A 26,525-nucleotide genomic window follows, 5' to 3' on the forward strand; every position below is an offset into this window, starting at 1 on the left:
TGTATTTGGTATAAGATAATGGTCCAACTTCATTCTTTTGCACATGGATACCCAGTTTTCCCAACACCATTCGTTGAAGAGACTGTCCTTTCCCCATTGAGTCATCATTGCACCTTTGTCAAAGATCATTTGACCATATATGTGAGCGCTTTTTATTTTTTAAATAGACTTTATTTTTCAGAGCAGTTTTAGGTTCATAGCAAGTACAGAATTCCCATGTATCCCCTGCTCCCCTCCACCTGCTAAATATGCTTTTAACTTCCTGAGGCGAACACAGATTGCAGATTTTAAACCTTTCTTCTTTTCAAATACATACATTTAATGCTACAGATCTCCCTCTGAACACTGCTCACTGCATCCCATCAATTCTACTATGTTGTATTTTCATTATCCTTTAGTTCAAACTATATAAAAATTCCCACTGACATCTTCTTTGACATAGAGGTTTAGAATTATGTTGCTCACCTTCCAAACATTTGTGGATTTTCTGGCTTTTTGTTATTTCTAGTTCAATTCTGCTGTGGCTAGAGACCAAACTCTAATTTTAAGCCTTTTAAATTTGAGACTCGCTTTAAGACCCTGCCTCACAAACTTGATGATGTTTTGTTACGATGGGAAAACCGGTAGGTTCAGACTCATTTTTTTCTGCTTTGGTTATGTATAGAGTGCACTGCGGTGGCTCAACGCTAAGTTTTGAGATCTTAAAACAGTATTCCTAACACACCACTGTAAAGCAATTATACTCCAATAAAGATGTTAAAAAAAAAAAGAAAAAAATACCAGTATTCAATTCAGGGTCCCGTCCTCTAGGCTTACACCACAGTGATTAGGCTGCGGTTAAAGACAGAGTACTTTTGAGCAGCATCATTGCGCTTTTCAGGAACGTCTTCCACCCCTCACGGAATGGCAGGGCGGTACAAGTGATTTCTCAGTCCTCCACAGCTAAGGGGCGGATAGTTCAGGAATTATCTGTGTACTTTACGAGGCAACGGATATAGTACCCTTTTTTTTTTGGTCTCCTCATAGGTGACAAAGCTTCTGAGTTCTCAAATCTCAGAAGCTGAGGGAAAGAAAGGAAGTTGGGTAGAGTTCGAGAATGGTGACAGAATGCCTCATCCCCGAATTGAGAGAGCACGTCTCTTGCGAGGCCTAACGAATCAGGGCCTCGGGTAACAGCGCCCCTTCAACTCCTCGGCCTAGTAACCCACCCGCAGACATGGCCTCCCGCACGAACCTTTTCTTTCCTCCTTTCTTCTTTCCCAGCTGCTCAAACTTCCACTAGAAGTGGAACTGGGTGTGGCAAAAAAGCCCGTCAGCGAAGCGCCGGTCAGCGAAGCGCCGGTCAGCGAAGCGCCGGTCAGCGAACCGCCCGTCACGTGACAGACAAGAGGGCGTGGAGGAGCTGGGGAACCTACGTCCGCCCTGGCCCCACCCACTTGACGCCACTCAGTGACCCCACCCCCTAGGCCGTTGGGTGGAGCACGAGGCCCCGCCTCCAAACGGCCTCTCCTCGGAGGGCCAGGCTGACCAGTAGGGCGGGGCGAGAGGCCCGGAGGGGGCCAGTGCTGGGCGAAGGGGAGGAAGGGAAGGGAGGGGTCACGTGCGGCGAGCTGCCCAAAGTCACGTGACGAAGACGCTGGGCGGAGGGAGCGGGGGCTTGGAGTTCTCCTGAGGGAAGAGGAGTGAAGTGTGGGGCACGCGGCGGTGGCGATGACAATGGTGAGTGCGCGGCGGCTAGCGCGCTCGCTTGCAGCCCTCGTCCCGGAGCGCGCGGCGGGACGGCCAACGGCGAGCCAGATGTCGCGGGAGGGGCTGCGGGGAGCGGCTGGAGGGGGCAGGCGGGCAGGGCGGGGGGCCGGGCTAGGCCTGTTTGGCCGCCGCGGAGTCGGGGACTAGCGGGCTGCGCCGCCCCTTCCCGGTCTCGGCGAGGCCCGAGCACCTGCGGGTGGCGGCGCGTTCTCCTGGCCATGTCGGCGCCTCTGCTCGCGTTCCTCGATCGGCTGCGGGGGCCCTGGCTGGGTACTCGGACCCCGCGCCGCCCCTCCCCTCCCCTTCCAAGGTAGCCAGCCCCACTGCTCCTCCCGGGCAGCCTCGCTTCCTTTCAGGTGGGATGACCCAAGAGTCCCCCAGTTCCGGACTCGGGGGGACTTGGTCACTCTCTTCCAATGTTGATCAGGAGCTTGATAAACTCCGTGATTTTTTTTTTTTTTTTAGCCTGCATACGGTGATATTCTGCGATTTCCTGACCCCAGTTCAGCCTTGATGTTGATACTTATAGAATGGGAGAGAAAAAGAGAAGGACGTTGGAGGGGAGGACGTTTTTAATGCCAAAGGCAGTAGTTTCTTGCGTGCTGTTTTAAGCGTTGGGTCTCGTTTCCTTCACTAAGCCATTCTGGAAACTTACCGCTTTGGGATGTTGAAATGGCCTAGGGAGCAGAGGAGGGAGGGAAATCTGAGTACTCTCACCACAGTTAGTGGGAAGCACCAGCGTGGGCACGATGGCGTTTAGCTTTGTGTGTGTTGGCGATCTTCTCTAGATTTGATCTCACTTGGCTCATTTTATGGTAGTATTCATTTACTCGGTTCACTTAGCAAGCTTATGTTGAGCGCCTACTGTGTGCTCTCCTTAATAGTACCTGCTTTCTCAAAGCTCACCCGGTTCCGTAAACTGCTTGAGACTTCTGGCTTATAGACCAAGCTAGGTTTTTTTTTTTTTTAAAGTTACTTTGAATAAATACATTTAAAGTCAGAAATCGAGTTGTTTTAATTTATAAAAGAAAGTGAGGACAGACATGTTCATTCTTAAACTTGGAACCTTTTCCTTTTTTTTTTTTTTAACAAATAATTACAATACTTAGCTGCTCCCAGGGGCCCTGAGCAAGACTGAAACAGCCCTTGCTCTCTTGTAGCTTGCAGTCCAGAGGGAGATAAACATTTATTTGTGTAATTATTTGTTTAACGTGGAAACAAATAATTACAGTTGTGATAAGAAGGAAGTATTGGGGGACCTTGCCTTGTCAGGGAGTTAAAGAAGGCTTCTTTAGTTGAATATAATTTGCAAAGAAAACTTAAAAGGCCCTCCTATCTTTTGCTTACATTTAAAGTTATTACTTTTAATGAGCTTTTGAATTATGTTCAAGAGCAATTTTTATTTTCAAGTTACTCTTGAAACAAACACAATTGTAAAGCTTTATAACACTGAAATGGGCACAAGTGTAATAATATATGTATGAAAATTTGCTGTTTCATTGTTCGTGTATGCCCTAAGTGAATAAATTTTGAGAGCCTCTCTTCTGCCTCACCTTGAGTTGCATTTCTTTACAGCCACTGGATGTAGTGAAATTTCTTCAGTGAGGGCTAAAAAGTTTGTATTTTAACATATACACGTGTAATTTTGCTAGATGGTAATGCTCAGTGTTAGGTTTACAAATTTTGTGAAAAATCTTAAATTAACCTAAATTCAGTGATATGTAGTTTAGGCTACGATTGGAAAACTGTGAGAACAATTGCTCTAATATTTAAGTAGTCATATATATTGCCCTCTAGTTATTTAAAGGCCACCTAAGAGTTTGAACCTGTATATTGTCTAGTATTGCTGCTGAAAATCCCCTATTTTGAATGCTCACTTGAAGATATCTTTTCTAAAAGAACTTGATAGTCTTTCTCGTAAAAGATTTCAAAACTGCCTTCTGTAAATTCAGCAGAAGTATATGTTAATATATCCTAACCCTCTTTACAGCTTTTATTCCTTTTCCTTCTTCTGGTCTTCACCATTCTGATCATTTTTTTCCTCTTTATATATCAGAAGTATTATAATTTGATTGTGAATAATTTTAAGAAGATTTTAATTTTGTGACTTTTTGTTTGAAATACAGAAGATGCACATCTTGAAATAAAAACTTTATTTATTTATTTGGCCACACCATGCGGCTTGTGGGATCTTAGTTCCCTGACCAGAGATTGAACCCACGCCCTCAGCAGTGACAGCGCAGAGTTCTAACAACTGGACCGCCAGGGAAATCCCTTCTTTTTTTTTTTAGAAATAAAAACTCTAGAAGACTTTGGGTAGAGAATCTTTCTTTCAACTCCTTCTAGAAGGAAAACAAGACAAACTTTTTTCTCAGATATTTTTGTCTCTGTTATCTACATGCACAATTTTCTGGAGGCTTTTACTAAGACTAGTTCATTTTTGATGTGTCCTAGTGTAAAAACCTGGATGTTAACCCAGTGCTAAATTCTCATGGCCTCATTAACTTAACCGTGTTAAAGTGCTGTAGTTTATCATTCAACCTTTTGTTTTTCTGCATATGCTTCACTAGGCTTTTTTTATTTCTTCTGATCTCTCCCAATCTTAGTGTTTTGATTGTGTTGAAAAGTAAGTCCATTTTTAATTTTTAGTTATGAAATACTTAATGCATACAGAAAATAATAGAGGATAACATAATTTTTACATATTTTTAATGCCTAAGACTTACATTTTTACATATAGTGTCAAAATAAAACTTATTGTTTACAATTACTAATTGTTAGTTAATTGTGAAGTTTTATGTGACTTTTAAGTCTGTTTTATACCATTTTAATTAGTGGCAATTTTGATTTTGTTATTTTATTTTTGACTATTTGATCTTTTAATATCAACTTTCAAATCCCAGTTCAGCTGTATGTGTTAACTATAGGTATGTGGGAAAAGTTACCATAATATTTCCTTTCATTTGTAAAACAATTTTTATAGTTTTCAAATCTCGTTTTCCTGCAACCAGCTCTAGGAAGTATTAAGGGGGAATGAGAAAATTAAATTTTATTTTCCTGCTTCTATTTTATAACCTGAATTTTGGACTGTCATCTTCTACCCTTTCATAATTGCTCCTCCCACAGCAGCCCCCCCCCCGCCCTTTGCTGGCTCAGTGCTTTGCACATAGTTGATAAATAGTAACTGATTTTCAGCTGCTATACATGCTCATATTTGTAACTCTTAGGAGAATGTATACCATTTTGAGCAAGTTTTGAATTTAAAACTTGGGGTATGAAAGCTAACTAGGAAGGGGCAGTGCACATGCCCTATCATTGATGTTTTTCATTCTAAGTTCAGAATAGTTTTTTTTTTTTTTTAATAAATTTATTTATTTATTTAGGCTGTGTTGGGTCTTCGTTTCTGCGCGAGGGCTTTCTCCAGTTGCGGCGAGAGGGGGGCCGCTCTTCATCGCGGTGCGCGCGGGCCCCTCACCGTCGCGGCCTCTCTTCCTGCGGAGCACAGGCTCCAGATGCGCAGGCTCAGTAGCTGTGGCTCACGGGCCCAGCCGCTCCGCGGCATGTGGGATCCTCCCAGGCCAGGGCCCGAACCCGTGCCCCCTGTACTGGCAGGCAGACTCTCAACCACTGCGCCACCAGGCAAGCCCCCTAGAATAGTTTTCTAATTAAAATTGTTTGTCATTTATAATATTGCCAGGAAAGATTAAAACATCTTGCCAAAAGGAAAATTTGCTGGTTATGTCTTTGGAGTATGTCATAAGTACTAATCTGGCAATCCTTTGAGTTGATTTCATGAAATTATAATCCTTTTGTTAATAAAGGATTAATAAAAATAAAGAAGTGGGAATTCCCCGGCGGTCCAGTGGTTAGGACTCCGAGCTTTCACTGCTGAGGGCCCGAGTTCTATAACTAAGATCCCACAAGCTGCGTGGCACTGCCAAAAAACAAAGAAGCAAGCTCAGAATTTAGGAAAACACTATCTCCTTTGATCATAGTATCACCCTATGACCCACATAGTCTTAGCAGGATCATTAGCTTGTTTGCTGTCCTCCTGAGGACAGAACCGAGCCTTAACGCAAGTTCCTTGCTCTAGAATTTGCTACTGCACCAATACTAACTTCCTGCGGGAGGGCTGGTCTTACCAAACATGCCTAGTTTTAGCTCACTTCTTTTGGGTATTCACAAAATTTGCAGAAATTTAATTAGTCTCCTCCATTAGAGCCAGTTTTATTCCAAGGGCTTACGCAATGTAACACATGCTGTTCAGACCTATATAGCAGTAGATTTTACCATAAGTAGTACCTTGTAATAACTCATGAGTAATTGGGATTGTATGAGTTTCATTATAGCAGTATAATGAAAGAACCTCATAGATGTATTACTAAAGGTAACCTTTCAAATCCAGATGTTAGGATTAATTTTTTAGCCACGCGGCATGCATGCGGAACTCCCCCAACCAGGGCTTGAACCTGTGTCCCCTGTAGTGGAAGCAGGGCGTCTTAACCACTGGACCACTGGGGTAGTCCTTTTAGATCTATGGTCTATGTTAGTATTTGATTATTTATAGTGGTTACCTGTGGAAATGATTGAAATTATAAAGTGTTTAAATTTGTTTTCTTTTTTGTCTTTTTATTTTATTGTGGTAGAAAACATATAACATAAATATATCCTCAGCAAAATTTTAAGCATACAGTACAGCATTAACTGTATGCATATTGTATGAAATTTTAGTTTTGATGTAGTATTTGATATAAGTTCTTATTTCCTTGTGAATTCATAGATTAACTGTAGGTTATAGGTAATTAAATTTGAATTAAAAAATGTAGTGACTGACAAAACATAATTATGAACATTTTCCTTTTATTTCAGAGTTTTCTTGGAGGATTTTTTGGTCCCATTTGTGAGATCGATGTTGTCCTTAATGATGGGGAAACGAGGAAAATGGCAGAAATGAAAACTGAGGATGGCAAAGTAGAAAAACACTATCTTTTCTATGATGGAGAATCTGTTTCAGGGAAGGTAAATGTTTTGTTTGGAGAATTTCCTAGTTGTAGAGTATTAGAATTAGTCATGAAAGTGGCTTGTGCTGTATCTAAATTTGAATGATTTTATTAGAGATGGAAAATTTTTTCAGAAGGTCAGTTAAATCCTTGATTCAGTAGAACATTTACAGGAAAGATTCTTAAACTGGAAGGGTTACAGGGGCAGAGTCTAAATTAAACTGTGTGCAAAATTTTGTGTGTTTGTGACTATGTGCATCTGTTTAACTTCAGACAGTTTCTACAGTGGGGCTGTGATCCGCTCAAAGTTTGTTTCTCCTTTAACATAAAGTTGAGTTGTGGAGATTGGGGATAATTCTCTAGTATATCTTTCTAAAAGTTTCTTTCTCATTCTTTATAGCTTATCTGTCTGTACTACTGTCATTGTGTCTGTTGATCTCATTTGATACTCTGTAGAGGACTTAAGTACATTTGGAATGTGTCCATGCATGGTCAGATACATTTATGATACCTTCTGTCGTTTAACTTTTTCCTCCTTTTCCTTACCAAGTGATGTATAAGATTATTCTTATACCTTATGGAACATGATTAGTACTCATTAGTTTGTGATACTGAAGAGTGGTAATATCCTAGATAAAATCAAGTCATAAAACATTTGAAATAATTTTTCTAAATATAAAATATTAAGAGTTTCTCTCCCCTGCTTGTTAAGGTGATACATACACATGGTAGATAGTTTGGGAAATAAAATAATTATCTATATTCCCATCATATGGAAATAATTCACTGTTAAAATTTGAATGTGTTTCCTCCTAGTCTCTATGCATTAGTTAATGTATGTATAATATATTAAGCATACCTTTTCCCTATTATTGGATATTTAAATAGTTTCTACTGCATTTTTCAGACTGCTTGTAGTATATCACCGTATCTTTAGTAATACAGACATGTTTTTAGTAATAAAACTTTAGTACATAAGTTTTTCTCCAGATTTCTGTAGGATAAGATTACTTTCTTAGAATGAATTCCTGGAAGTGAGTTGCTGGACCAGAAGACATGAATATTTGAAGGGTATCAATACATACTAACCTGGATAATTTGCATCAAATCACATGTTCACTTAATGCCTTGTTTCACTCAGGGTAGTACTGAATATGGTCACTTTTTAATCTTTGCTATTTCTATAGGAAAAAGTGATATTATTCTTTGATAGCATTTCTTTGGTTACTAGATAGGTTGAACTTAGGTTTATTAGCTATTTTACTGCATCGTCTATTCTGGTCCTTTGCCAGTTTACTTACTGATGTCTTAGTGTTATATCTGAAATAAATGTTTTGCTTTTCTACTTTACCCTCCCTTTAAAATGATGGGGAGAAAGAGAAGAGGCCTGAAAGAGAGCAGACAAAATCATTAAAAGGATGGAACATGTCAAACGAGTAAAGGAAATAGTGTTGGTTCTGTAAGAAACTGCCAAACTGTTTTCCAAAGTAGCACTACCATTTTCAGCAATGAATGAGAGTTCCTGTTGTACCACATTCTAGCTAGCATTTGATGATGTCAGTGTTGTAGATTTTGCCCATTCTAATAGTTTTGTAGTGGTATCTCATTGTTTTAATTTGCAGTTCCCTAATAATATGATGTTGAACATCTTTTCATATGTTTATCTTTAAATATATATATTTTTTGGTGAAGTGCTTGTTCAAATCTTTTGCCTAATTTTCATTTGGGTTGTTTGTTTTCTTCTTATTGCGTTTTAAGAGTCGGAAACAGCCCTTTTTGGAAAACAGCCCTTTCTCAGATGTGGCTTCTGCAAATATTTTCTCCCAGTTTATGGCTTGTTGTCTTATCTTCTCATTTTCTCGCTACATGTGTAAATTTCCATTTCCCTGACACCTAATGAGGTTGAGCGACTGTTCATATATTTATTGGCTATTTGATGTCCTTTGTGAAATGCCTATTCAAGACTTTGGGTTTTGGTGGGGGATTTTTTGGCTCATTTTTATACTCAGTTGACTTTTTTTCTTATTGATGTGTAGGATTTTTTTTTTTTTGGTATGTTCTTGATACATGCTTCTCAATATAGAGTCCTTTGCATATGTATTATAAATATCCTTCTGGCTGGATTTTTCACTATCTTAATGGTGTCTTTGGATGAACAGGAGTTCTTAATTTTAATACTCTACAAATGTTAGTGCTTTTTGTATCCTGTTTAAGACATCTTTGCCTACCGTATGGGCATGAAGATGTTCTCCTGTTTTTCCTATAATTTTTTTTTTTTTTTTTTTTTTTTTTTTGCGGTACGTGGGCCTCTCACCGTTGTGGCCTCTCCCTCTGTGGAGCACAGGCTCCGGACGTGCAGGCTCAGCAGCCATGGCTCACGGGCCCAGCCACTCCATGGCATGTGGGATCCTCCCGGACCGGGGCATGAACCCGCGTCCCCTGCATCGGCAGGCGGACTCTCAACCACTGCGCTACCAGGGAAGCCCTTCCTATAGTTTAAAACAATTTTACATTTCACATTTAGATCTTCAGTTTTTTGGAATTGATTTTGTCTTTGTGATATAGGAGTCAAGGCTACTTGTTTGTTTGTTTGCTTTTCCCCACATGGATATCTATTAACCCAGGACATTTATTGAAAAAGCCATCCTTTCCCCCACTACACTGCAGCATCACCTTTGTCATCAGCCGGAGGTTGTATGAGTCTGTTTCAACATCTCTGTTTTGTTCCATTGCTTTATTTGTGACATATACTTTCATTTCTTTTTTTTTATTATTATTATTTTTAAATAGCTTTATTGAGTTGTAATGCACATACCATAAAATTCACCCTACTAAAGTGTACAGTTCAGAGGTTTTTACTATATTTGCAGAGTTGTTCAACTGTCACCACTATCTAATTCCATAATGTTTTCATCACCCCAGAAGAAACACCATACCATTAGCAGTAACTCCCTTGGTGCCATGAACTGAATGTTTGTGTCCTTATAAGATTCATGTGTTGAAACCTAATCCCCAGTGTGATGTATGGGGTGGGGTGAGGCTGGGGGGGGGGGTTGGGAGATGATTAGGTCATGAGGGCAGAGCCCTCATGAATGGGATTAGTGTCCTCAGAGAAATCCCATGTGCACCTTCTGACATGTGAGGACATAGTGAAAAGACAGCCGTCTGTGAACCAGAAAGCAAGCTCTCCCCGGACACCAAATCTCCTGGCGCTTTGATCTTGAACTTCACAGCCTCCAGAAGTGTAAGCAATAAATTTATGTTGTTTTTAAGCCACCTAGTCTATGGTATTTTGTCATAGCAGCCTGAATGGATTAAGACACCTAGCATCCACTAATCTATAAATGTGCTTTCTTTCTCTATGGATTTGCCTATTCTGGACATTTCATATAAATGGAATCATAAAATATGTGGCCTTTTGTGTTTGGCTTCCTTTACTCAGCATGATGTCTTCAAGGTTTATTCCTTTTTAAAAAAATTTTGGTAAAAAATATATATAATAAAATTTGCCATATTAACCATTTTTATGTGTATAATTCAGTAGCATTAATCACATTCACAATGTTGTGCAATCATCACCACTATTTTTTTTTTATAAATTTATTTTATTTATTTATTTTTGGCTGCATTGGGTCTTCGTTGCTGTACTCGGGCTTTCTCTGGTTGCGGAGAGCAGGGCCTCCTTTTCGATGCGGTGCGTGGCCTTCTCATTGCAGCGGCTTCTCTTGTGGCAGAGCAAGGGCTCTAGGGTGCACGGGCTTCAGTAGTTGTAGCATGTGGGCTCTGTAGTTGTGGCTCCTGGACTCTAGAGCGCAGGCTCAGTAGTTGTGGCACACGGGCTTAGTTGCTCCGTGGCACGTGGGATCTTCCTGGACCAGGGCTCGTACCCGTGTCCCCTGCATTGGCAGGCGGATTCTCAATCACTGTGCCACCAGGGAAGCCCCCATCACCACTATTTTAAAAATTTGTTCATCACCCCAAACAGAAGCTTTGTACCCATCAAGCAATAACTACTCTTTTCCCTTTTCTCCCAGTCCATGGATACCTCTACCCTACTTTTTTTTTTTAATGTTTATTTATTTATTTTTGGCTGCGTTGGGTCTTCGTTGCTGCTCGCAGGCTTTCTGTAGTTGCGGCAAGGAGGGGCTACTCTTTGTTGCGGTGTGTGGGCTTCTCATTGTGGTGGCTTCTCTTGTGGCGCACGGGCTCTGGGCGCATGGGCTTCAGTAGTTGTGGCATGCACGCTCAGTAGTTGTGGCTCACGGGCTCTAGAGTGCAGGCTCAGTAGTTGTGGCACATGGGGTTGCTGCGCGCATGTGGAATCTTCCTGGACCAGGGCTCAAACCTGTGTCTCCTGCATTGGCAGGCGGATTCTTAACCACTGCTCCACCAGGGAAGTAAGTCCCTCTAGTCTACTTTTTTTCCTATAGATTTGCCTGTTCTGGGCCTGTTCTATTTCATATAAGTGGTCATATAAGATTTGTCTTTTTGTGTCTGCCTCATTTCATGTAGCATAATGTTTTCAAGGTTCATTCATGTTGTAGCATGTATCAAAACACCATTCTTTTCTATAGTGGAATAATATTTCAGTATATATCTGTGTAGTATATGGATGTACCACACTTCTTCATCCATTCATCAGTTGAGGACATTTCAGTTGAGGATATTTGGGTTTCTATTTGTTGACTGTTATGAATATTGCTGTACATTTGTGTGTTAAGTTTTTGTGTGACTGTGTGTTTTCATTTCTCTGGGGTGTATACTTAGGAATGGAATTGCTGGGTCATACGTTAACTCTATGTTTAACTTTTAAGGGAACTGCCAGGCTTTTCCAATGCAGCTGCACGATTTTATATTCTCTTCAGCAATGTATGAGGGTTCCGGTTTCTTCACATTCTTGGCAATACTTATTATTGTCTGTATTTTTTATTGCCACCTTAGTGGGTGAGAAGTGGTCATAATGGTTTTGATTTGCATTTCCCCTAATGATGAATAATATTGAGCATCTTTTCATGTCCTTATTGCTGTTTGTATAACTCTTTTGGAGAAAAGTCTGTACATATCCTTTGACCATTTTTAATTGGGTTATTTGTCTTTTGATTGTTGAGTTGTAAGAGTTTTTTATATACTCTAGATACAAGTCTTTTGTCAGTTATGTTTTGCAAATATTTTCTCTATTTCTGTGAGTTGTCTTTTCACTTTCTTGGTGGTGTCTTGAAGTACTAAAATTTTCTATTTGATGATGTCCAGTTTATCTTTTTTAAAATTTCATTTCTCATGCTTTTGGTGTCATCTGAGAAACAGTTGCCTATCCAAGATAATGAAGATTTACACCTATGTTTTCTTCTAAGAGTTTTGTAACTGTAGCTCTTACATTTAGGTCTTTTATCCATTTTGAGTTAATATTTGTATATGGTGCGAGGTAGGGATCCAATTTCATTTTTTTGTATGTTGAGATTGAGTTGTTCCAGCACTATTTGTTGAAAAGAATATTCTTTCCCCATTGAATTGTCTTGGGACTCCTGAAGCATATACTTTTTAAAGTTAAATTTAATTGCCATCTGTCACAAAAAGCTACAGAGAAGGAAACAAAATTACCCATAAGCATACATTCCAGAAGTAACTCCTGTTAAGAGTTTTTTGTGTAGTTTAAAAAATATAATTGGCATTATACTTGTATACAGTTTGACCATGCTTCCTTCATGTGACATACCATGCACATCTTCCCACATCATTAAATATTCTTTGACCTTATTATTTTTATACTTTAATTATACTCCATCATATGATATACTACAATTTGTTTAATTATTTACTTGTTTTTCTGAGATATTAATTTGGAAGGCAAGTAACTAACTCATCCTGGTCACAGATATGGAAGATATAGAAGCATGAATATTTTAATTATGTAGTTTACAGACAGAAGTAACTGAACTTCGGTTTTTATTGGTCCTTAATTTCTGTTGTCTTTTGAAAACACTATTTGGAAGAAAAGCTTTTAAGAGTCATGCTACCAATATTTTTTATAGTAGAGAATAAACCCGGAAGTATGCTTTTTGGTATGTTAGCTAATCCTTAAATGTTTCAAATTTTGTTTTTAATATGTATGTACTTTATAGATATTTTGTTAAATTAAAATGTATAAAATTAAGGTTTCCATTTGGCACATATGAATTTAGGGATTTTAGATTATATATTTAATTTGAAAAGCACGTAAGGTAATCATACTCAAAATTTAAATCTTTAGACATTCTGTTTTTAGGATGAGTAGCAGACTCAGGGCAATAAGCATTGCTTTTAAGATCAGGAATTATAACAATATATTGTTGGTTATAAAAGGCTGAAAGTGATCTTTAAGGTCAGTTCTTGGAATTAGTAATAACCTTACATTAAAATGCTGTTGTAGAATTTTTTAACTATTTGACCTGAAAACATATTTGAATAGTTGAAAGTTTTCCCTTTTATTGAGTCTTTATAGTTCTCCAGCTGTAAAGAAGGATTCCTTACTAACAAAGAAGATGCTTTAAGTGTACGTATAAGTAATAGGTTCATTACTGATTGTATATGAGTAGGTTTTACCTTCTCTGGCGCTATAAGGTCTAGGTAGGATCTAGGTATGTGGTGGTGTCTCAGATTTCAGAAATGAATACCTGAAATATTTATACATTGTATTCATCTGGAAGCAATCTGCTAGTAGGCCCACAAAGGATTGTTAACATCTCTTACAATTTCATGTTTTGGCAGGTAAACATAGCCTTTAAGCAATCTGGAAAGAGGCTAGAGCACCAAGGAATTAGAATTGAATTTGTAGGTCAAATTGGTGAGTTTTAAAATAGTATTACTTTTTTTTTCTTTGATAACTGAGTTTGAAGAGAGTTAGCTTTATGGAAAGAAGGAATTGATTTTGCCTAATAAAAGAGGATTTATTTTATAAACATTAAATCATGTTTCTTTTAATTGTATTAAATATTTGACTAATCCTGCCTTTATTTGTGATTAAACTTAATTACTAAAAGTGAAAGGAGTTATGTAAGCTACCAGCCTTGAAAAATAATTCAAGTAAATTAGTTTACTCACTGAAATTTCCATCTGCCTACATTTTTCACCAGCTTTATTCACAATTAACAGTGTCACCTTCATCCTTCACTTTCTAATTACCCATGCCATTTTTCTTCCTAACTTAGTGTGTACCTGTAGCCAGACTCACTTGTCAATAGAAAATTCCATGTGAAAAGGAAAAGTGTAATTTCTTTTTGACTTAGATCAACTTGTGTATGTTTCCATATGTGTATTTCAGAGACATTCTTGATTTAGTAGGAGTTAAACTGTATAAATCTTTTGGTACTGCAGATTTGGAAAAGAGAAAAGAAAATAGGTCCTAGCTTTCTAAGTTTTACTGTACATTTTTAAAGTATCAAAATTGGAATGGGTGGATATTTATTTACATGTCTATTTTGGATGAGATTATATTTAAGGGACAAATTATAGTAATTAACTGATAGTTCATTTTAGTCTTTTGCGTATTATAGTTTTATCAAGGTAATATATTTGCCTAACTAAAGCAAAACAACAAGACAATACATTTTTTGCCTAGAAGGGAGGAAGTTCAAATAATTGCTGGAAATATGTCTGTTAAAACAGCTTCATACTGGGCAAACCCTAACTGCATTAAAGGAATGAATTCATTTTTTTATAATAGAAATTTTCATTTTGCTATGCTGCTTGAATTTTTTTATGCCTAAGTGGAGCATAATAGTGAGAAAGATAATGGAATTCAGATCATAGCTCTAGTATTTAAAGCGGAGACAAATCCAACTAATTCTTTTTGTAAAAATTATTTGCTTTGGAAGTAGAAGTTTGGGTTTTAATGAGATGGGTATTAAATATAATTGGTCTTTTTGCTTTTTAAAATTTCTTAGAACTTTTCAATGACAAGAGTAATACTCACGAATTTGTAAACCTAGTGAAAGAACTAGCCTTACCTGGAGAACTGACACAGAGCAGAAGTTATGATTTTGAATTTATGCAAGTTGAAAAGCCATATGAATCTTACATCGGTGCCAATGTCCGTTTAAGGTATGAACATGTATCAGAAACTGTAGACAGAATCAAAACCAGAAAGTAATGACTACTACTGAATGTCTTATTAGAACTTCTAATTATAATTTTGGACTGGAAGACTTAAGATTTTTAAAATTCTGTCAAATATTTTGTTTTTTTCTGGCTAATGCTCATCTGATGTAGTAAAGAGCCTTCTGTAGTTGTAGAGAATCCTATTATGAGAAGTTTTAGTCATACACTTCCCTGTATGAATCGTTCTTAGGTACTTCATTTGTCCTGTAAATGGAATTACTCTCTAAATCCATTAGTTTCCCAATGAATCTCATTTAGTGTATGGTTAAGAAGTGATCTAGAAAAAAAGAAAAAACAAACAAAAAGCAGTGATCTAGAGAGATGTCCTCAAGTAGGCTTGATGATGGTACTTCAAATTGATCTAAAAAGTATGTACACTATTCTTAAAATTGAACTTTGTATTTTTTCCATGGTGGGGGCATTTATTTAAAAATTAAAACTTCTTCATGAAGTAAATGGAGTAAATTGATCCCTGAGGAGTTCCAGGAAGGAGAAAGCAGAGTTGCAGTTAATGTTTGCTTATTTAAAACACTGAGATATATCACAGGAGATTTAACTTGTCCTCTCCATTAATTTTGTAGGTATTTCCTTAAAGTGACGATAGTAAGAAGACTGACAGACTTGGTAAAAGAATATGATCTTATTGTTCACCAGCTTGCTACCTATCCTGATGTCAACAATTCTATTAAGATGGAAGTGGGCATTGAAGATTGTCTACACATAGAATTTGAATATAATAAATCAAAGTAAGTACCTTTCACAAACAGATAACATAAATGTTCAGGGAAAATTAAGAAATAAACCTTTTATGTCTTTGTAAATTGGTCAAGGTAAGGATAGAATCAACATTAATCTGATGTTAACAGACCAACAGAATCTCTGAGCTGAAAGAAACTTTAGGAATTTGGTTTTGTTTCTGACTCAGTGCAGATGTCTTTCTTATTCTACTCCTGGTAATTGGCCATTTTTTATAGAGGATCTCACCATCTCAGAAGGCATCTAATCCTATATGTCTCAAAAAATTTATCTTCTTGTCTTGAGATCATTTTAGCTGGTCATCTCTTTAAAAATAAGTAAAAATGCTCTTTTTCTGACCACATGAGCAATACATTTTTATTATTAAAAAAACTGACAATGTAGAAAAGTCAAAGGAAGTAAAAATACCACATATTTTCACCATTACTACTTAACCACTATTAAATCCTCTTGTATATCTTTCCATGGGAGGGGGTATTTATGTTTATATATGTTGTGCATTTTCAGAAATGGGGTCTTATTTTATTTATTAATGCCTTTTAAAGCTTTATTATGGAAAATTTCAAACATATACCAAAGTATATATCTAAAAATATTAATAATTCCTTAACCTCGTCACATATTTAGTCAGTGTTCACTTTTCCCTAATTTACTCATAAATGTTTTTTCCCCATATGGTTTGTTCAAATCAGTATCCAAACAAGACTTGCTCAAATCCAGTGGATCCAAACACACTACATTTGGTTTTTTTATTCTTAAATCTCTTTTAATTTATAGGTTTTCTCTTTTATTTATTTATTTTTCATTAAAGTTTATTTGTTGAAGAAATGGATATTCATTCTTTTATCCCCTTCCTGTGCACTCTTCTGTTACATGATTTTTATTACTTGTCATGTCCCAGTTTATATCACTGAAATTATGATACACACGTGTTCAGGGTCTTAAATTATGTTGTTGATAAAATTATTAGATAGTTTAGGACCTAAAACTTGTCACTGGAAGCCTCCCTTCAGACTAACATAATTGCATTAATCAACTCTTGGGATATTATTTTGAGATCCAAACCTGGGAGAAGTTTAAAAAAAAAAAAGCCCTCTGGGAATTACAGGAATTCCTAGGTTTGCTACCATATTATTTCAAGGTCCCTGGGAAAAGTCCTTGATTAGTAGGTATTACAGCAACAAACTCAATTTATGGAGTCTCTCTTTGTGGCCAGGTGACTTGTTAGCTGCACTATTCTAGCACTTGCAGTAATACTGACACTAAACCCATGTGTAGAGTTTTTAATGTTCAAAACATCTTCATACACCAAATAAAAATTTTCAGGCATAAAAATCTTAATTTTTCATGCTTAAGTTGTTTGGAAACTAAGTTAACCTCTACATAGGGACCAACAATTAATCAGGCCAATTCTTCCCTCTGAGGTGTATCAATGGTCAAGTAAAGTTTGCTTCCTTATTTTTATAGTAAAATGATGAGTACTTTTTTGAAAAAAGAACATTAAACACATGAATAGTCAGAATGGTATTCTTAAATAGTATTTATCCTACAGATATCTAATAAAGCCTTTCAGGACATGTTTCACTCTTTTTGTTTGTTTTGTAAACTGATATTTAGTAAGTGACAAATACTCTTTCCCCAAAGGTATCATTTAAAGGATGTGATCGTTGGAAAAATTTACTTCTTATTAGTAAGAATAAAAATCCAACATATGGAGTTACAACTGATTAAAAAAGAGATCACGGGAATTGGTAAGTTGAAGAGTATTTGAACTGAAATTCATTTTAGTTGAAATTTTGAAATCTTAAAATATTGTTTAAACTTAAAATAAATATCCACCTTGGAGACTAACTTTGATACTTAATATTGCTGGCAGTGAGTTTATGAGTTTACTCATTTATGTTTTTTTAAAAATTAATTTTTGAATAGATAATAAATTCACATGGTTCAGAAATAAAGTGTGAACGATTATACGGTAAAAAGTGTCCTATTTATGTACTCCAGCTACTCATAGGTGATATGTTTGTAGGTTTTAAAATCCTTTAAGTATTTATCCATATACGTGCAAGTGCCTCTATATTACACCCCCTCCTTCTTAGTTTTTATATACAATACATACTTTAGAGTTCTTTACATATCAATGTGTGGAACACTTCCTCATCTTTCTTACAGTATTCCATTCAATGGGTGTACTAGCTATTGGTGGATATAACAGGTTGTTTCTAGTCTTTTGCTGTTATAAACAATGCTTTAGTTAATAATATCTTTTCACATATGTGTTGGTTTGTGTGCAAGATAAAATCTTAGAAGTGGAATTGCTGTTTCCAAGGGTATATTCATTTGTAATTTCGATTCATATTATCACTTTTTCTTCTTTATGGACTGTACCAGCTTGCATTACTACCAGCAGTGAATGTAGGAGGGTGCCTCTTTCTCCTTGTAGTCTCATAAGCATGATGTTATAAAACTTCTAGCTGATCTCATGGGTAGGGGGAAAAGTTTAATTCATTTTTCTCATCTGAGTGAGGGTGAGCATCTTTTCATGTGTATAAAAGCCATTTGTATTTCTTTTCTGTAAACCACCTATCCATATCCTTTGCCCCATCTCTATTGGATTATTAGTCTTTTCCTTTTGATGTGTAGAAACTCTTTATATATTAGGAAAATCAATCCCTTTTTCTTCTGTTTTTTTTTCTTTTTTGGCTGCACTCGGTCTTCGCTGCTGCGTGCAGGCTTTCTCTAGTTGCAGTGAGCAGGGGCTGCTCTTCATTGTGGTGCACAGGCTTTTCATTGCAGTGGCTTCTCTTGTTGCAGAGCATGGGCTCTAGGCACATGGGCTTCAGTAGTTGCAGCATGTGGGCTCAGTAGCTGTGGCTCGTGGGCTTTAGAGCGCAGCCTCAGTAGTTGTGGTGCATGGGCTTAGTTGCTCCATGGCATGTGGGATCTTCCTAGACCAGGGATCGAACCCATGTCCTCTGCATTGACAGGCGGATTCTCAACCACTGCACCACCAGGGAAGTCCCCCTCTTTCTGTATTAAGAGCAGCAAAATTTCCCGTTTGTCTTGCTTATGGTGGTTTTTGCCATCTATAAGTTCTTGATGTTTATGTAAGTCAGATTTATCAGTTTTTACTCTTATGGATTCTGGGTTTTACACCACAGTTAGAAAGGCCTTTTTTACACTGAGGTTCTAAAAATAATTTTCTGTGCTTGATTCTACTAAAGTAATACATTATAGTTTAGGAATTTTGTTTAAACTTTTAATTTATTTGGAATTTGTCCTGATGTAAGAGATCAGCTATGGATCCAACTTTACTTTTCTCCAGATAGCTGACCAGTTGCCCCCAAATCTTCTATTGGTTCATAACTGTTTTTTTTTTATAACTGCTTTTTTTTTTTTTTTTTTGCGGTACGTGGGCCTCTCACTGTTGTGGCCTCTCCCGTTGTGGAGCACAGGCTCCGGACGTGCAGGCTCAGCAGCCATGGCTCACGGGCCCAGCCGCTCCGCAGCATGTGGGATCTTCCTGGACCGGGACACGAACCCTCATCCCCTGCATCGGCAGGCAGACTCTCAACCACTGCGCCACCAGGGAAGCCCCATAACTTCTTTTTAATTTTAATTATTATTATTTTTTTGGCCACGCCATGTGGCTTGTGGGATCTTAGTTCTCTGACCAGGGATCAAACCTGTGCCCCCTGCAGCGGAAGTGCGAAGTTCTAACCACTGGACCGTCAGGGAATTCCCTGATTTTAATTAATATTTAGATTTAGTTTGTTCCCTTTAACTTTGCTGGTTTTCTGCTAAAAAGGATTTTAGGCAACACTTTTTAAGAATTTATAATTGGTAGTCATGATTTTAAACATCTGTAATTTCTTAATCTCCATTTTTCACCTGCTAATAAAAGTTAGAGTGATTAGGGACTTCCCTAGTGGCGCAGTGGTTAAGAATCCGCCTGCCAATGCTCAGATGTGGGTTCGAGCCCTGGTCCTGGAAGATTCCACATGCCACAAAGCAACTAAGCCCGTGTGCCACGACTACTGAGCCTGTGTGCCACAACTACTGAAGCCTGCGTGCCTAGATCCCGCACTCCGCAACAAGAGAAGCCACAGCAATAAGAAGCCTGCACACCTCAATGAAGAGTAGCCCCCACTCGCCGCAATTAGAGAAGGCCCGTGCGCAGCAACGAAGACCCAAGGAAGCCAAAAATAAAATTAATTAATTAATTTAAAAAAAAACCCCAAAACTGTCTATGGTTTAGAGAATAAAAAGACAAGCCACAGACTGGGAAAAAAAAAAAAAAAAAAAAAAAAAGTTAAAGTGATTTAAGGATATTAAAACCAAACTTCAGGTTCCCATTTGTTGTTTAAAAAGAAATTGTTTATTTAAACATTTTTTTCTAGTTATAAAAATTATGTTCGGTTCTGGAAAATTTTAAATAAAAAATAATTTGTACTCATAATCCAGAACAGACCTTAGCCTTTGCGTATTATATATTTTACAACATTGGGATCATTACTATATGTTTTAGTGTACCTTTTAAACATACCATTGACTGTTTAAAAGAACTGTATGTCAGGTATTCACTTTGATGTTTTGTCTATGTTAAAGTTAACAAGAGAAAACATTTTGGGTGTTGCAGAGAAAACTAGCATGTCAGTGCACTGCTATGCATTGCTAGTTTCTATTTTAGCAGATATTAGAAATGATAGAAGGAAATCTGTGAAGATTATTTCTTAACTGTATACAGTTGACCCTTGAATAACATGAGGTTTGAACTGCATGGGTCCACTTATAGTGGATTTTTTTCAGTGGTAAATATTACACTACTACATGATCTGCAGTTGGTTGAATCCACAGATAGGGAGGAACCGTGGATAGGGAGGAGTGGAGGATACAGAGGACAGACTATAAATTATACACACGTTTTCCTGTGTGTACGGTCAAGTGCCCCAGCCCCTGCAGTTTTTCAAGAGTCTATTGAATTACCTTTGGGAGGAAGGGAGTGAGACCTTCAGTTGGGTGGTAAGTAAGTGTAGATCAAGAAATAGAAAAGAATGATCAACATTTTCACAAAAGGGGAAAGTAAATTAGTACTCAAATAATGTAGTCAGAAAATAGGAAGAAGGTATAAGTCTGGAAATCATATTCTAGCAGTATTTAAGTTAATTTTATTTACATTATTGCACTAGGACCCAGTACCACAACAGAAACAGAAACAATCGCTAAATATGAAATAATGGATGGTGCACCAGTAAAAGGTAATACACTTTTCATTTACTTTTTAAGTTACAGGTAGTTCAGATAGCAGTGTTCATGGCAGATTAGTTTGAAAGTATTTATTCAGTGTGAATATATATGTGAATTCTTAAAATGATTCTTACAGTGATTTTTAAGATCATCTTTGATAAATGCTGAGAAGACTATAGTAGTACTTTCTAGTTTGAAATAAGGTTCAATTTTTTACTCAGTTTAAGTTTAGAATTTAGAAGAGACATTTATGGATATCTCTTCCCTAGTTCTGAATTTATAATATTTTAATTATCTTTTGTTACAGTAGTTTCTCTCTGTAAATCTTTTTTACTCACGCTGAACATAAGGTGCAGTATAATTGAGTATTCATTTCTGTGGGATTTTGGAGTTCTTATATAGCCCTCAAGAAAATAAGCAGTTCCCTTACTAGATAATTTTCAGTGTCTAAGATAACGAAGCCAGTATTTATCATTTTAAATTTATGTCTTTGGCTTTTTCTTACTCTGTTAGTAATTACTTCAAAGAGTAGTTACCATTTACTGAGTACCAACTATAGATGAGGCATTGTATTCTCAGGCGCTGTCAAGTACCCTACCACACTTTGAGTTAGGTAGTTGTAGCCCTTATTTTATACATGAAACTGAGATGTAGAGGTTAAAAACTTGTTAAAGGTGATATACTGTAGGGGAGGCAGAACTTTCCCTCTACCCATCTTAGATTTTCAGCTGGAATTCTTTAACAAAAAGATTAATAAGAGAAAAACAGTTGATTAATGCATGCAGTACACATCACCCAGGAGAAACCTCAACAAAAAAGTAACTCAAAGCTGTGACTTAGAATTTCAGCTTATATAGCATCTTCAAAAGAACAATAAGTTTGGAGAGAAATGACTGGGCAAAGGAGAGCAGTTTAGGCTTCCCGGGGTGGCAAACTACGGGCAGGTAAATATGTGGGAGAAAACCAATGGAGTAGGCTTGTTTGCAGATTCCTCTCGTGCCATCCCTGGGCTGAAAAGAGGCTGTTTCCAGTAAAAGGAGAATTTATATCCTGCCTTTAGGCAGAATGGGGTTCTTTTATGCTTTTGCTGCTGCTTAATTGCCTTCAGCTCAAAATAATCTGTATGTCAAAGAGGAATATTTTTCAGTGACATATTCTGGTTTCCTTCGATAGCTAGTCATTGCACAGTTGGAGTTTGAGTCCAGGGGTTTCTGACTCCAGGACTCTTGTGTGTGTACTCTTGTGTTATGCAACATAACTTTGTAAAATTCCAGCAGCCACAAATTTTTATGTAAAGTGATGGGTTGTACATCTTTAAGGAAATAGATACACATAAGAAAAGTATTACATAAAAAGGATTCAAAGCAGAATATGCAAATAATTATTTGTAGAAAAAGAGAAGCCATGAGAATCTTAATAGCAATCTTTCTGGTAATGAAGGAATGTCATCATTCTGAACATGTTTGTTGCTTTGGGTGAATTAGTAATAAGTATTCAAGGATTTATACACATGATTAGAAATTATGGTACAGATGAAACAGATGGTTAAGTGACTTGGCTGGAGTTGGGATTCAAATCCAGGCATTTTGGCTCTAGAGCAGTGTTTCTCATCTAGGGGCAATTTTGGTCCCCCCTCCCCAGGGGACATTTGGCAATGCCTGGAGACATTTTTGGTTATCATATTTGGGGACTGCTACTGGGATCTTGTGCGTAGAGGCCAGGAATGCTGCTGAACTTCATACAGTGCATAGGACCTTATCCACGACAAAGAATTATCAGGCCTAAAATGTCAATAGCGTCAAGGCTGAGAAACCCTTGTCTAAAGCTTTTGTTATGCTGCTGTCTTGTGAGGAACTGAAGCATTAATGTCTTCTCTATGATGCTTAGTTTTAGGTGTTATGTAACTATTGATATATTTAATCATCCTTTAGAATTAAATGGAAATTGCTTTTCTTTCAGGTGAATCAATACCAATAAGACTGTTTTTAGCAGGCTATGACCCAACTCCAACAATGAGAGATGTGAACAAAAAATTTTCAGTAAGGTACTTTTTGAATCTAGTCCTTGTTGATGAGGAAGACAGGAGGTACTTCAAGCAGCAGGTATGGTGCCACCCAGATGTTATTTTGTTCTGTGGCAATTCTAAAAACACCTGGAAAGCAGCCACTTTTCTAAGCTTTATTGTACTGAGCAAGTGGGGGTTTCTAAGTGAAAACACTGACAGTATGATATAGAAGTAAGCATGAATGGAACTATGTTGTAATCCATCTCTTCTTGCTCCGCGGCATGTGGGATCTTCCCGGACCAGGGATCGAGCCCATGTCCCCTGCATTGGCAGGCGTATTCTTAACCACTGTGCCACCAGGGAAGTCCCTAATACTCTTTAAATATAAGATGTTTATCATAAAACTTGTTCTCATTTGAAAATCAATTAAAAGCCTTTGGTGAATTTTGAATAAAAGATTGTGATTAGAATGGTCTTCTGTATTCTGAATCAGATTAATAAATATTTGAATGTCAGTTGAGTGTTCAAAACTAAATTAGAAATTATTCTGGAAAAAAAAGTTATTCTGTGTTGAGTACTGTGATGAATATAAAAGCTACCTTTTTAAACATGGTTTGTCCTCAAGGTCCTCACATTGCCAATATGTGGAAAGAGAGAGATTGTATAATTAACAGAAAACTTAAGTAATAGTTTGACAGTAATTTGGAAGAGAGAAAAGTTACTCCGCTAATGCTGCCATAATGCTGTATAATTAAAATTATAAATGGTGATTTATAATTTCAAATTAGATCATATGAAATTTACAATTTCCAAATCAATTACATATTGGGGCCCTACTGAGTAAGTATATGCTTCCCACGAGCATTCATTTGGATGTTTAAATTCTGCTATGTTGGTTAAAAAACAAACAGCCTGCCCTGATTTTATGAAGCAAGTAATTTTAAGAATTTAGAAGAGAAGAGATCTCAGGATGTATTGGTTAGGGTAAGACTTAGATAGGCAGAGGAAGAGGGATTTGAAGAATATAAAGGGGAAGATGGAGGGAAAGTTTAATTTGAAGTGCGTTAGACGCAGAGTAACCCAGTTTGGCTGGTGGGGTACTGGGGTCTAGGTAGGGAAGAGAGTGATGTTGATAAACTGGATAAAGGTTATGGAGGGCTTGAATGCCTGGTTGGAGATTTATCCTGGAGGAACTGAGAACTATTGAAGAGTCATCCAAGCAATGTTTTAGACTAATCTGGAAGTGATAGGAAGGATAGCTTAGAAAGGGGTATCAGGCAAGGGAGGGAGAGCCATCTACCAGGAAGCTATTTTAGTATCTAAGGTTGAAGTGACAAGGGCTTGAATTTGGATAAGGGCAGTGGAACAACAAACAAAAGGTAGATTTTAGGAATTCTTTAAAGCAGTAATAGCTAGAACTTTGTGCCAGATTGGATTCATGGTGGTGGCATGCATGGGTGTTGGTGGGGGGGAGCAGAGTTGGCAGAAGGGGAGGCCCAAGATTAGAATTGGAAAAAGGTGAGTCAATTAGGAAAGAGGAGGGCTTTTGTAGGGAAGAAGTTAGTTTTGTTATGGTTAAAATTGAAGTGGCATTATTTCTATGGTGAAAATATAAGGAATAATATGAGGACATTAATTTGTTGTCTTGCATTTGTCTTCTAGGAGATAATTTTGTGGAGAAAAGCTCCTGAAAAACTGAGGAAACAGAGAACAAACTTTCACCAGCGATTTGAATCGCCAGAATCGCAGGCATCTGCTGAGCAGCCTGAAATGTGAACTGAATAGGCGAAAAAAAAGAAAAAAACTCCTATATCTGTTGAGATTTAAGTTCGGCAGGTTAAAGATGGTTGCAGCGTGTAGGGCGGGGAAAAGGCCAAAACTCCATTTATGATAGTCTTCCTTTATCTTACAGTGCTGAGTTTATTTTATGACATAACTAAATGTTCTTCATGTATATACATTTAAAAAGTGCTTTCTTTGAAACACTGGAACTTTCTTAAACTGCCGTGTTGTTGTTTTTTTAACCACACACTTTCATTTAATGATGAGCACTCAGCTGTACATCAGTATAAACATTAAAGATTTTCATGTGAGTAGGTTGGTATTTGTAATTTTGCTTTCTTTCTGCATAATGTTGATTACAAATTTTTTATTCTCCTTTTTCATGCTAATGATTACCTCTTATTCTCTACATGCAAAAAATTAAACATTTTGTGTTCAAATAAAATTAGAAAAACCTGAGTGGCCCTTAATCCTGCAAAGATTTAAAACATGGCATCTCAATATTTTTGAAAACTACATTTTTGTTTTTCCATACGTGTTTGAGAAATGCATACGAGTGTTTCGCTGTAGGTGCCTCTGAGTCTACCATTTCATGGCTTCCTGAATTTTGTTCTTTTTGAAGTCTTCTGTGGTGTGAATATTAAATTTTTTTCCATAAGAGATTATATGGCATGTCATTGCAGCTTTTTTTTGGGGGGGGTACCATATTAAGTAACCATTTTGCTACTACTATCAGATAGGTACCACGGTATGTTTTCTGCAATGTGGAGTTGACTCTGTTGGCATTTTAGTTTGTTAAAACTATATAATTTTTCCATAAATACTTTGAAAAAAATTTTTTTGATTTAAGGAATCTTTTTAGCACATATATGCAAATATAATTTCCTTGCAGATATTCTCTTCCCTTTTCAGGGGAAAATTTGAGGATGGAGGACTCAGGAGAACTGGTGAAGTATGTAGTTGCCCAGATCTCAACAATTTCATGTTTGTTAAATTGGAAACTTGACTAGTTCAAACTCAAATTTAAACTAATTCATCCACTCTGTTTAAATTTTTTTAATATTAAATTCAAGTATTGTTCAAAGCCTCTAAAAAAGAAGGTTGCAGTCATCTGTTTTTATGCTATGCATGGGGGTCTGATCGCAAATACACTAAATGTGGGGAGTAGGAACTAAAATGAAGCCTGTTGTGTGAAACTACTTTCACTTACGGTTCATTGGTTTTTGTACCAATATTTTTTTATACACTTCAGTGCAAGTCTTGTCAGTTAACCTTACTTTATGGGTAAGCTAAGTAACCCAAATTACATTTCTTTAAGCCTGTTTTACTACTATGGCACTTTGAAAAATGGTCAGTAACCAACTTCTTAACTGGCAAAAGGTTCCAGGTACCATGTGCTGGAGCATCTATTTTAAATGTGGATATCTGTGAATGGTAATGTTTTCCTTCATGTAAGTGCCTGTTCAGAGTTTCAAAATTTTAAAATGCCAAATATTTTAATGGTCACTTGCATGTAGTAATCTGGAAAATATTAAAAGAAAAATTGAAAAACAGTTGTATTTAACCAGCCTTAAATTGTGCAACCATGATGTATAATAAAGAATTTGAAACACATACTGAGCTTGCTATGCGAATGATTAAAATATTTATATTCTCAAATCTCTTCTCATTGTCATATTTATCTTTGGGGACAGGATTGCTCAGTAGTTTAGGAAGCTATAATTGTGATTAGAAGTTTTTAAAAATATTCAATTTTAAATATATAATGCTTTTAATTAGGTGGCTTAAAACACTGTCATAAATAGGACGCTTATTCACTTTGCTTGAAACTTTGTTGCATAACCGATTTAAAA

General features: G+C 37.0%; 1 protein-coding gene across 1 annotated transcript; it reads left to right on the forward strand.

The window, feature by feature from the left end:
- Positions 1–1,967: 1,967 nt before the first annotated feature.
- Positions 1,968–24,986, forward strand: VPS26A (VPS26 retromer complex component A; the record flags this gene model as incomplete). Its single annotated transcript, XM_079715472.1, is given in 10 exon segments — positions 1,968–2,031; positions 2,034–2,059; positions 6,619–6,768; positions 13,494–13,569; positions 14,669–14,825; positions 15,464–15,628; positions 17,283–17,389; positions 20,828–20,896; positions 22,845–22,987; positions 24,553–24,986. Coding segments are annotated over 10 exon segments (1,071 nt in total). The 3' UTR covers positions 24,667–24,986.
- Positions 24,987–26,525: the final 1,539 nt, after the last annotated feature.

The sequence above is a fragment of the Hyperoodon ampullatus genome (assembly GCF_949752795.1).
Source record: "Hyperoodon ampullatus genome assembly, chromosome: 1".
Classification (NCBI taxonomy): Eukaryota; Metazoa; Chordata; class Mammalia; order Artiodactyla; family Ziphiidae; genus Hyperoodon; species Hyperoodon ampullatus.